The 12,902-nt window shown below is 41.5% G+C and overlaps 1 protein-coding gene across 6 annotated transcripts in view; it reads right to left on the reverse strand.

Annotated features, from left to right (window-relative positions):
- The window catches only part of COLEC11 (collectin subfamily member 11), a 45,798-nt gene that overhangs the window by 13,358 nt on the left and 19,538 nt on the right, over window positions 1–12,902 (reverse strand). For 5 of the 6 annotated variants that reach the window (XM_026793592.2, XM_026793593.2, XM_026793591.2 and 2 more), the window contains 2 exons: window positions 8,124–8,279; window positions 1,900–1,971 (listed from right to left, as the gene is read on the reverse strand). In XM_026793592.2, coding sequence (XP_026649393.1) covers window positions 1,900–1,971; window positions 8,124–8,253 — 202 coding nt within the window. In that variant the 5' untranslated portion in view covers window positions 8,254–8,279. Of the gene's footprint in view, window positions 1–1,899; window positions 1,972–8,123; window positions 8,280–11,749; window positions 11,819–12,902 lie in introns of all 6 variants that reach the window. The other variant, XM_074538130.1, reaches the window with a different exon arrangement.

Consider the following 12,902-nt stretch of genomic DNA (forward strand, 5'->3'; position numbering starts at 1 on the left):
ACAAGCAGTTTCTAGAGAAGATGCAGCCTTTTCTTCTCAGAGACACACAGAGAAAGATGCCCTTGATTGCATGCTACAATAGGTCTTTCACAATGACACCTGTGAAAGAGTCTGATTAAAATTTGTGGAAGCTCCATCCTTGGAGACTTTCAAAAGTCTACTGGACAAGCCCCGGAGAAATCTGCTCTGATATTGAAGTCTTCCCTGTTTAAAGCAGGACAGCTGTTTAACCTAAAATATTCTGTTCACCTGCACTTCAGGCTGCATTGCCTTACAAGAGCCAAAATTTTAGTTTCCAATATTTTTTTTCTAAGAGCCATCCTTGAAAGTACATCTCCGTAAGGGAAACACACTGCCTGAACACACACACCCTTCATGGAAGTTATAAAATGTATTGTAGGAGGAAGAGCACTAGCTATGAATTTTGGTCCCCAGGTAATCAGCATCAGACTTCTGTAACTGCCTAAAAGAACAACATAATGGACCATGCATCATCACAAGGAAGTATAAATTATCTCTATAGTTGCTTTGAAAGAAAGATTGCAAACTCAGTTCAGTAAAAGCTAACTCTGACCTTCTAATGACAGGGATGTCAATCTTTAATTTCAATATTGAAATCAAAGGATTTGACTCCTGCTAATTTGAACCTTTCAGAACACAAACTTCCTGGAAAAACTTATGAAGGTAAAATTTCCTCCTTGCTTCAGGAGAAAAACAAATGTGAAAAAACACAATTTCCTGCAAGACAGAGTGCTATGTTTTTCTCAGCTGCATAACTGAATACTGTTGAGCACCATTCTTCTCAAGAGCTCAAAATATTTTTGAACTACAATGCAAACAAATTTATCACCATTTCCCCATATCCAAAAAATATGGGAACACTCATGTTCATCTTTGCCTATTATGGCTTACTGCGTTCTCTCAATGGTTTTAATTAAGATGTTGTGAGCGTTCAAATTCACAAAAAAAAAAGAAACAAGAAAATTGAGCCTTGTGAATTTTTCCCCTCTGATCTAATATGAGGTTTTCATTTGCAGAAGGCAAGTTATGAAGGAGATATTATGATGCCTTTCTTCACAGAGACCTTTTTAAAAAACTGAGATTTTTTTTTTTTTATTTCCAAAATATATCTTTTTAACCAGAAGAAAATACTTAGTCTACAAAGGAGTGCATAGAGTTGTACTGGTTTTGGCTAAATTAAATTTAGTTAATCTTTATCATTGTAGCTCTGAGGGTGCTATATTTGGGATATATGACCAAAGCAATGTTAATAACACAGAAACATTTATTATTGCTGAACTGTGCTAGCACAGGGTTAAGGCATTTTCTGCTCGTCACCCACCCCACCAGTGAGGAGTCTGAGAGTGTACAAGGAGCTGGGAGGGGACACAGCCAGGACAGCTGACCCAAGGGAAATTCCCCAATGTATGGAACTGAGCTCAGGATGTAAAGCTGGGGGAAAAAGAAGGAGCAGGAGGACATTTGGAGTGATGGTGTTTGTCTTCCCAGGTCACATTATGTATGATGGGGCCTGCTCTCCTGGGGATGGCTGAACACTGCCTGCCCTTGGGAAGCACTGAATTCATTCCTTGTTATGCTTTGCTTGTGTGCATGTGGCCTTTGCTTTCCCTATTAAAGTGTCTTTATCCCAACCCATGGTTTTTTCACTTTTACCCTTTTGATTCTCTCCCCCATCCAAACCAGGGGATGTGACTGAGTGGTTACATGGGGCTGAGCTGTTGGCTGGGGTTAAACCACAACAGCACAAAACAGAAAAGGCCAAGGATGAACAGCCAAGGTCACCCAGTTAAGGGAGCAAGGACCCCCATTCTCATCTCACAGGAAAAAGCAGCATTTTCTCAGGAATGACTTCCAAAATATCTTCTTAATCAAAGTTACCTTTTTCTCCTGGAGGTCCAACTCTGCCTGGACGACCTGGAGCACCTTTCTCCCCCTTTTCTCCAGCCTCCCCTGTTGATACAAAAGCAAATAAAAAGAAGAATCATATTAAACAAGGACTATTTTCTGTTAGCAGCCATGACAGGAATGCCATTCTCTCCAGTGAAAAAAATAGAAGCAGATGTGATCTGATTTAACAGCTTTGCTTGACTGACAGAAAACAGATTTTTCTTCAATTGATGCGGACACTGGAAAACCCTGTCAATACATTACTTAAGTCTCATACAACAGGTCTAGTTTTGTGGATGTTACTTATACCATTGACCTTCAAAAAGCCAACAGCACAATTCACTTAAGCAGAAGCTTCAGAATCAGTCCCCAACTTAGCACAAAAACTTCTGTGTTCATCAAATTCTTTCCAAGGCTCTGCTAAGGACGTCCTTAAGTTTCAAGTGAAAATGGCTTAACTATGACCTCAAATTAAAAGAAAAAAATGCCATTTTTGAGGCCTATAAGAAAGCACTGCATCATTAGAGGGTCATTTTTAAGCATGAAAGCATTAACTCCCTACTTCATATCCCCAGTTATATACTGTGCTTTTTAATCTCTGAAGTATGAACCACTATGTAGTGTATTTACATGCACATAGCTTGTGGTGCATCATTATATTCAGGATATTTAAACATCACTTTCTGTAAAAAGTGTTTGTCTCCATGGTGCCTTTCATTAAAAATTTGGGGATGCTTAGCTTGTTTTGCCCACTAAAGCTACACTACCACTGTAGTCTGCCATTGGCATAAAATTGAAATCTCTGAAAAACAGAAGGTTAAAGAATTATTTATACAGCCATCTTGACAAAACAAGATTTGTATGAGGAAGGAGAAGAAAGTTCTATGGCTTCCACAGAAAATAAAGTGCTGGTATGTAAAACCCAGAGTCAGCACAGCACATATGATATCCCAACACAGTATTTCTATGGAAGAGAGTGAGCATTAGCTGCTCTCCATGAAGATGATGGGAGCACCACAGCAGGAAAGTCAGTGGTTATCATGCAGCCCACAAGCCCAGCTCTCTGGCATAAGTGGCAGCTGTGGTTCAGAGAGATGTCACAGAGATGACATGTAAAAACATGTCACACCATGGCACATTTCAAATATGGAGCCTCCAGCTCTCTTTCCAAATCTCTCTCTTTATTGTAGACCTAGGTGGCTGTGAGCTGAACTCAGCCCTCCATCTGTTATATTTTCATTCTTCAGGCTGCTCCAGACCATCTTCCCTGCCTTCAGACATGCAAAAATAGGCCATTCTCTGACCTTAATGAGGACAAACTTCACATAACCCCCAGTGAATAATATTGTTAGTATGAAACAGGCTATAATTTGGCACATTTGGGAACGTCACATTTTTATTATCAAGTAACCAATAGGCTTTGTATGATTGCCTTTCACCCCTCAGGGCTGGTTATGAGTTCTTTGCTTCCCAAAGATAAATCCTGACAATGACTTTCCCTTGCTCTCTGGAGGCTGAGAGCAGGCTATTACAGCCTATTGCTTTACACGTTCTTCAGAGTGAAAGCTGTGCATTAGGGATCAATAAAATAGATCACTCTAGCTTCAGGCCATTACACTTGCCTGCATTTATTCTTATAATACGATGACACTGCATTCCTTAGTGTGGGTGTTTCAAAAACTTTCTCCAGGAGGAGATTGCTCCATTACAGGCCCAGCTACAGACCAGTTGACATTTTTTTCTTATCAGCTGTTTTAAGGAGCAGGACCTTGGCTAAGAGGGACTGCTCAGTGGTATGGCACAGCTTTGCCTTGTGTAAGTCCCTATTCTTGCTGGTTGTATACCCTGAGCTTTGTGCAAATTGAAGAAGTAAAGCCTGTGCAGGTGTCATGGGCAACAAAACCGTTTTCTGTCAAGACAATCAATTTAATTTTTCACCAAAAACCAATAATGTTTAACTTCTTGATTTGTGAAATAAAGAAAGATACCCCTGTGCCTCCTTTCTGGTCTCCAGTCCCTCGATCTACAACCAAGTCCCTCCAGAGCAGGAGGCTGGGATCTGTGCATTATGGTCCCTACCTGACTGGTCTGTTGTGGCCTCTTCCACCAGCCACAGTCCCTGAACACTTGCACTTCTTGCATCCCTCCCTGGATATTTTTTCCAGCCCCACTGCAGGAAACTCTCCTTGTCAGCACCCTCAGCATTGTCTATGCAGCTGAGACAGGGTGAGATGTAGTCAGTAGTGCTCCACAGTGCTGAGATGCCCTGTACTTCTAATAGAAATTTAGCCCTGCCAATCTATGTGAGTTATTAAGCATTCCTGTTTGGTGATAACTTCTTTCCATTACTCATAGTCCCCATGTGAGTAGATGCATCAAGTGTGAGTGTAAAGAAATTGGGTTTTTTAACATAACGTTATTTTTTTATGTATTGACTGTCATTAAGACTATTAAGACAACTATTGATTTGGACTCTAGAAGGGAGACAAAACAAGTTGGCAAGCTGAGAATTTAAGCTTTGAAGGACAGTTCTGTGTTATTTTTTTTCTCCACAATAGTAGTAACTTCAATTCCATGTGTCTATCAAAAGAAACTGGACTTTAGGAAGAATATGAGTGAGCTGTGCAGTTAGGCTTCATCATCCATTGTTTTTTCACACACAGCACACTTTTCTTATTCTTAATATTGCTGGCTTACTAAAACATGGTTCAGTCTGCTGTCTGCATTCTCACACTCATGGTTTTCCCCTTACACTTTTCATCTCCCTCCTTTATACTCTTGAGTTAAAAAAAATAACTAACCCACCAAAACCTCCCTCCCCTAAAAAAAACCACACCAAAATGACTACAAAAAACAAAGAAAGCAAAAAATCCACCAAAAAATCAAACCAAAACAAAAATAACTCAAACATACAAAAACATCAAAACCAAAACAAACAAACAAATAAACCCAAAAAAAATCAACCAAACAGAAAAACCACCAAACCACAAACCACCAAAACCTGTCCCTAAGACCTAAACTACCGACTTTAATCTCATTTGTGCTTTTACTATTCTTGGTGTCTTTAGTAGATTTCTTCCTCATTTATTTCCACCTCCATTCTCATCTCATGCCCCTTCTGATTTTCTCTTTTACTCTATGGGATCTTAATTGATTTTGTCTCGTTTTACATTTATTTAGTTTCCAGTCTCTCCACTGAGCCTGATTCTTGACATCTTCTTCCTTTGTTTTTCCCCATTATCTCTTTCTGTTCTTCTAAAATTCCTCCTTTATGCTCCCCTGCTTCTGTGTACTTTTCCCTGATGACTTTGTCCTTCATCATCCCATTTGGGCTCCACTTTTTGCACCACACCTTAAATGTCTCTCCTCTGCCATTCACATATCCCATGGTCTCCCTAATTTCTTGCATTTTTTCCTGCACCTGTTTTTCCCATATTCTGACAGAGCCATGCCCAGCAGCAGTGTGGCACTCTATTTCTCCCCCACTGGAGATGCTGCTGGCAGCCCAGGGAAGGAGGAGGAGATGGTGCAGATCTAAAAGCTGTGTGGGATCTCAGCACAGCAGTCCTGATGTGCTGAGACACCGAGACAACCCTTGGGGGGCTCGGATGTCCTGAAACGTGGCCAGAAGTGTCTGGTGTTTGGACTTTGACCCAGCACAGGAAACATCATGTGTATGAGGATGGGAGAATCACGGGGGATAAGTGGTGAAGAGATTGATTAGTTATGGTGTGAAACACAGGGTTTAGAATTTCGGTACAGGGGGGTGTTAGGGAAACAAAATGGAGGAATTGGGGTGTGTCCTGTCCTTCTTCTTCTTCTTCTTCTTCTTGTCTTCCATCTTCTGTGGTGGTGGTGGCACTTTGAGATTGGTTCTTGCTAAAAATACACTTGTCAATAAGGGTGAAAGGTATTGGGGGGAAAAGGTAAATATCTTATACGAAGTTTTGGGTATAAAGATAACTGACGGCCCCGAGGGCACGCAGTGCTCATGGCTGACGTGCTGTGCGGACCTCTGTCGGGCCGAGAGAAGATATTGTAGATAAAAAATTAATAAACACTGAAGACCGAAAAAACCTGAAGACTCCTTTCGTCCTTTGGAGAGCGGGCTGCCCCCAAGGCTATCCCGAGCCTTTCTAGGCCATCAAAACAGCCGAGAACGGGACAAAGCTGCACTGAACAAATCCTGATGCATGGCAGCTGAATTTGGGCACGTGGCCACACGTGTGCTCAGTTTAAAGGAAGCCTTGGCCAGTGAGATGTGGTGTTGTGCCAGGGGGGGGGGACAGCAGTATCTCATCACCACCTCTCTGAGCCAGTCCCCCTGACGGCATAGTTGGAACATTGAAAGCTTTTTAGGGATTTCACATTAACTAGGTCTGTATCAGGTCATTTTGTGCTTCGCTGAATTTGTACATCAATCTCTCTTTGCAAGGCTTATATCTTATGAAACTGAGTGAAATCATTAACACACTGTGGCTTTCAGGCCTCTCCCTGGTTTCCAGGCTCAGAATTGTCATCTGCCAAAGGGTCCTGCCAGTTTACACACTTTAAAAACTTCTGCTGCACAACATCATCATCATCATTCTTGCATTACAATGCATAGGCAATCATAGATGCTAATTTTGACTGATTACAAAAATTAAAAAATCAATGGAAAGAAGTCACAAAACTTGTCCTGTCAAGTTCTTTGATACAAAAAATATTTTCAGACCTTAGGGCTGTGAAATCTCAGCCTTTGACTGATCTTTCATGCAAATTTGGACAACATATATTTAATTTGGTTGTGTTGTCCTCTGTAAGTCACTTTTACAGAATAAATATATTAAACAAATTAAACAACTTTACTGAAGCCTTAGTAAAACCTCAGAAGGCCTGGATATAGTGTTGTTCTCTCTAACAAGAACATCTGCAGAAGGTCTACATATTATTAAGATCAAAAGTCACTTATTTAAGTGAATAGTAAAGAACAGCTTTTGGCTGAGTTCAGGCATCCAAAGCTGATGATAATAATAGACAAAACAATAATACATTAAGAAATAAACATATTCTTAAAGCCAATTAGCTAAGCTCAGTCGGCATCCCTGTAGGCCAAGCCTCTTGCCCCAAGCAGAGGGCAGCCACACACAAATTGGGCAATACCCGGAGAGGGCAGTTTACCCCCCAGCCAAACCCCTGGCCAAGCTGGGCTCACAGTTCAACCGTGTGAACAATTTTGCTGCAGAACAGAACTGAGCCTCACCCTTCCCAATCAGTTAACCACAACAGGCAATGCCTGCAGTCCATTCTGTGTTCCTCAGCAACTCAAGAAAACCCAGATTGGTACAGATAAGATTCATGGCAGCAGTTCTGGTTGGGTGGGCTTTGTGACACTACAAGGCACAATTACAAGAAAAACTGAAAGGTTTGTTGTGTGGTTCTTACACAATGCTTTTTTTTATTGTTGATGATAAACTGGTGGTTTTCATGGGGATTTTTGTCCTTAGTTAAAAAGTATTTCCCCATGTTCAAAAGCATTATATTTCAACAGAAATGTCAGAGCCTTCACAAGGGGAATTATTGTTATTGACTAAACAGAGCTGGGATTTCAACAACCATAATGGATGTTGTTGCTTTAAAATGCTAATTCTTCCCAGTGGTTGATTTGTTATGCAAGATATATTTTTTCCTATGAAAAGATCAATAATTTATTACACCACCTTGTTTGGGCGAGAGTTTGGGGGCATATTCTGTAAAAATGTTGCCTTCTCAAAAAAAAACTATAGAAATGCCAAATACCTAACTAATGTTTGCTTTATTCTAAGAGGTATTTGAGCTTTTAAAAAATCAAAAGGAGACAAAAATAAGACAAGAAAACACAAAATAATTCCTATTACATTGCAAAATGGAAATGAAAACCTCTCCAGGTATAAAGAAGGGCCTGATGTTACAGTTTTTGGGTATGTGTACCACTGCTCAGTATAAACACAGAGCAACCAGGCAATGAATAAGAGTAACAAGCACTAGTGATCACAAGCAAATCTGGGAAACTGGCATGCATTCTCTGAACCATTTAATTTCACCTTATGGACCTTAAAACTCCATTTTTAAGGAGGCTACAAATCGGGCCAAATAAGAGGTACCTTCTTTGTCTCTGTTAAATCTGTCAGTTACGCAACTGAGCCTGTTAGAACAAAAATATTAATATTTGAATAATGAGTAGGCTTTCACATTACCTTTGAGGCCTGGAACAAGAATCTGAACAGAGCAGGACTCCTCTGCAATGTGTTGAGGATATCCAGATCTTAGCAGTGACAGGAAGGCAAGGCTAATTAGAGTCACCAAGAAAACCAGATCTCTCTTCATAATGAGCACTTACAGGTCACTGACTCCTAAACAAAGGAATGAGTAAACAGTTATAAGAATTCCAAAGGCTTTCAACAGTTTCTACAACTACATCCCACTACAAACACAATATATATTTGTGTGCCATAACCCCCACAGCATGAGAAGCACATGTGCTGCTCCTCCAAGCAGGTTATATGTTCCTCAGACACACATGAAAGAGGCAGCAGCACATTTAGCAGGTTCTTTGCTGTTAGACTGGATGGAATAAAGTCCAGGAGAAATTTAATTAAACAAGAAGGAGATTAAACAATGCCAATAATAGGCAATTCTGTGTGCATGATTTCGGAAGGTGATTGAAGGATTTCTGTGCGTGATTGGAAGCAGCTATCTGGAAAGGTGGAAGGAGATAATGTAGCATGTAGGCTTAAAATCACAGAATTGCTTAGGATGGAAAAGACCTCTAAGATCATCAGCCAACCATTAACCCAGGACTGCCAAATCTGTCACTAAGCCATGTTCCCAAGTGCCACATCTACATGTCTCTGAAATATGTCCAGGGACTGTGACTCAACCACTTCCCTGGGCAGCCTATCCCAGTGCTTGTCAACCCTCTCCATGAAGTAATTTTTTCCTATATACAATCTAAACTCCCTCTTGCACAACTTGAGGCCATTTCCTCTTGTCCATATTTCTTGTAACCCAGGAAAAAAGGACCATCTCCATCCTGGCTACAACCTCCTCTCAAGTAGTTGTAAAGAGCAATAAGGTCTCCCCTGCATCTCCTTTTCTCCAGGCTAAACCCCGCTCCTCACAGGACTTATGCTCCAGATGCTTCACCAGCTCTGTTGCCCATCACTGGACATGCTCCAGCACCTCCAAGTCCTTCTTGCAGTGAGGGACCCTGATCTGAACACAGGATTTGAGGTGTAAACTCACCAGTGCCAAGTGCAGGGGGAAATCACTGCCCTGGTCCTGCTGGCCACACCATTGCTGATAAAGGGCAGGACATCATTGGCCTTCTTGGCTACCTGGCCTTGCCCTGAAAGTTGTCAGTACTAAGTTCCCCCTTAGAGTGGATACTGCTCTAAAGAGGCAATTCAGTAACAGATGAACCAACTCAAAGGCCTAAAAATTCACTTCCCATCTACCTGAGCACTGGAATTGTGCCCAGGGAAATTGTCTGATACAATAGCCCTCATATAAGGCATTGAGGGTGGAAGGCAGGTAATATTTCATTGTATCATTCAATAAAGTTGAATCAGAGTCTTCAATAACTCCTGAAGAGAATCACCTTTGAAACACATCCTAGTCAAAGCTGACAAGTGAAATGGCTTGCCTGAAATTAGGCTGTGAAGAGATGTCCCAGAAAACAACCAAACAGAAATGGAGTTTGTGTGAAAAGACTGTAAAAAGCAGTATTTAGGAGGCCTGTAAAAATACTTTGACAAAAATGTTATTTATGTATTTCTGATATATTTTTCATGTCCATCCTTAATCAGAGCTCAGGAACACACAAATAAGCTGAAAGTCATAACAGTTTTTTTATCATCTTTTATAGCCACCATAAGAGCATGTGCATTTTACATCTGGAGCAAGAAGATTGGGCTATATTAATTTCCACTCTCTGAATCCCTTCAAAAATAAGCCAAGTAGGATTAGGCACAGGTGTGGGACCACTATGTATGCCTCAACATGTTGGGGGTCTAGGAGAGCAGAACTGTTATTTTTGGGATGGCCTGAAGGTATTAACTGGCATAAAGCATGTCATAGCAGCAAGGCCAAGTAGATGATTTTGGAGTTGAGAGAATAAATTGTCCCCCTGAATTACTGTCCAGTTTGTGCTTCCATTATCCCCTAGGAGACCATAGCAAGGGAATCTGATGGGAGCAGACTTTGTCTCCTTCTTCATGTGTGTAGGGCATTGCATGAGTTACAGGCCAGGTTTCTGTGCCTCACAACTCCTTTACTACACCACCAGTTCTACATCCAATTGAGGTACAGCGGGTTGCCACAATACACCCCTAAGTTCTTGCTGATCATCCAGATCTGGTGCAAAGACTTTTATATGCTGTTGGTCCCTTTTGACCGAAATCTTTTCCCCAGGTTTCTTTCCAAAGGAGAGACCTGCAGCTGGAGGACCACACCTTAAAAGATGGTTATCTATGCTTTGAGCTGGGAAGAGCTTTTGGGTCAAGAGATCTCAATACAGTCATAGTCTGATGGGCTACAGCAGGCCAGGAAACCCTAGGGAAAAGGTAATCCTGGATAATGTTGGGTAATTTTCCCATGGGGCAAGGGAGGAACAGGGACTATATGAGGTTTTCCACAACCTGCCATGCAGTCCTATAATGGGTCAGGCATAAGCTGCTTCATAGACAAGCTTTGCCAACCAGAAGGAATACTTAGGAGAGTGTGGGACTGCTGCTCAAATATTTAGGCCATGGTAAGTTTTGTCACAATTGCAGCAATTATCACTTGAGGTTTCTCAGGAGTACAGGGCAAAATTGACTTTTGCCACTCAAGGATGAGGAACAGGAGCTGGAGGAGAAGGTACACCACAAAGCCATGCATGGATCTGTTAGAATGTGTGCACAGGAGGGACACAAAGATGATCAGAGGGCTCTGATCACCTCTCCTACAAAAACAGACTGAGAGAGTCGGGGCTGTTCAGCCTGGATGATGCCTTAAGTTTTAGCTTTCATTTTTTCAGATTCTGTGCTGCCTTAATCTGCAACTCTGAACTTCATATCAAGTGTTAGCCAGTTCACTTCACAAGGTAGTTAGATAAAACAATCCTTTTCCATGAGATCACCTAGTCACCAGGCTGCAGGACATCCCAGGCAGGATATCCCACCTTTTTTATGTAGTGGGAGCACTTCAGGATTCAGAAGATCAGACAAAGAAGCTTTCAAGCCAAGTGGTTCAGATACCCAGCTGAAAGCCTGGAAATGAGGCCGTTTCAGCATGAGCACCTGGCAGACTGGTGATAAGGATTCTTGATGGACAAATTGGAGAGTGGAATGAAATGGCCTGAGAGGGAAGAAGAAATTGAAATTACAGTGGTGCTCCTGTGTCTGCATTAGTGAATAAAAGGCAGCATCATCTCCTCTGTCTGCATTTTATGAGGATTTAGATGTATCCAGACTCCAACTGAAAGATCAAAGGCTCCAGGTATGTTAAATATTAATCTGCCTTTGCAAACTCCTGCACAGCTCAGAGATGAGACAGACCTGGAGCAGCAGAGAACTGTCAAGGCTGCTTCTTGGCTCTGCTCAGCAGCCACACATGAAGGATTTTCTGAGGAAAACAAAATCTCCCACAAAGCTTCAGCACATTCCCTGCTGTCTGCTACTGGGCTTACATGTCTCAGAGACAGAGGGGATACAACCCCACCTACCACATATTACACACACATTTCCTCACAGAGGAAAAGGACTTGTTCTAGAAAAAGAAGCTTCTTTAGTGTCATTCAGGTAACAACACCCAGATCCATAAGAATATTCGGGGAAATTACCTTGTTCTGCGAAGAGCCACTAACAGGAGGAATGTCTGAGGAGGTTGCATATTAAAAACTCTCTAGAATCTGTGGTTACAGTAAAGAGACACATTAATAGTAGAAATCAAGGCAAAAGCACTTTGTATATCACTTTCTCCATCTCTCCCTTCTTTTAAAAAACCTTCTGCAGCTAAAATTTCCTTCTGTGATTGAAATAAGAGTTTGATCTCCAGGTATGCGCTACAGCAGACACTTTCACTTTAAAATCCTAGAAAATTTCTTGTCTTTCTGACCTACTTTCAAGCCCTTTCAGACCTAGATGCATAAAGTCATTTAAGAAAACTAAATCTCACTGAAACTGGTCCTCAGATAAAGGAGGACCAGCCTGTTTTTTCAAACACTGTTTTGGCCCTGGTATTTGGAGTATCTTCAGCATTGGTAAAATCAATGCCAGAGAGAAACGTAGACATGTTCAGCACTTGTAGAAGTATGAATATTTTCTCACTGCCTATGCAGGTGTCAAAAGTCAAATTTATGGCCATTTACAGTGGCCGTTAAATCAGTGAAAGCTGAAAGTATTGGAAAAAAATGGGAGAAGGAAAAGGCAGCACTTACTTAAAAAAATTAAAAATAATATAGTGACTCATTTTCCATCAGAAATGAAAACATATCAATGCAACGAGCACAATAATTTTAAAACAACTTTTGAGACCTCTCAGATTTAAGAAATCCGCCCCTGTCACCAAAAGAGAAGAGGTTTCTCAAGCCAAGCTTCAAATGACAAGTCCTTGAGAGGTCATTGGAGAATCCCAAAGGCCCCACAGGCTCACTCAAAACCCTGCAGGACCAACCAGGCCAGCTGGCACTCACTGAGTTCCCACACTTCCCTCCAACTCTGGGGGGATGGAAAGCTTGGAGATCACTTGAGCCAGCTAATGCCTCATGCATGAAGTCCCTGTATCTGCCAGTGGCTCCAAAAGTGCCAGTGGCTAATTCTATGCCATTATTTTGGACTTAGAAGAAACAACACAGATGATCTGCCAAGATGAAACTAAATGGATGAAAAATGCAGAAGACAAGTGATGCTTGCTGGCATTAATGCTCAGCCAGCCAATAGCTACAGAATAACTCTAATCCTCTGTATAATCCTATAGGACTCCTCTTTGAGCTG

The sequence above is a fragment of the Zonotrichia albicollis genome, chromosome 3 (assembly GCF_047830755.1).
Source record: "Zonotrichia albicollis isolate bZonAlb1 chromosome 3, bZonAlb1.hap1, whole genome shotgun sequence".
Taxonomy (NCBI): Eukaryota; Metazoa; Chordata; class Aves; order Passeriformes; family Passerellidae; genus Zonotrichia; species Zonotrichia albicollis.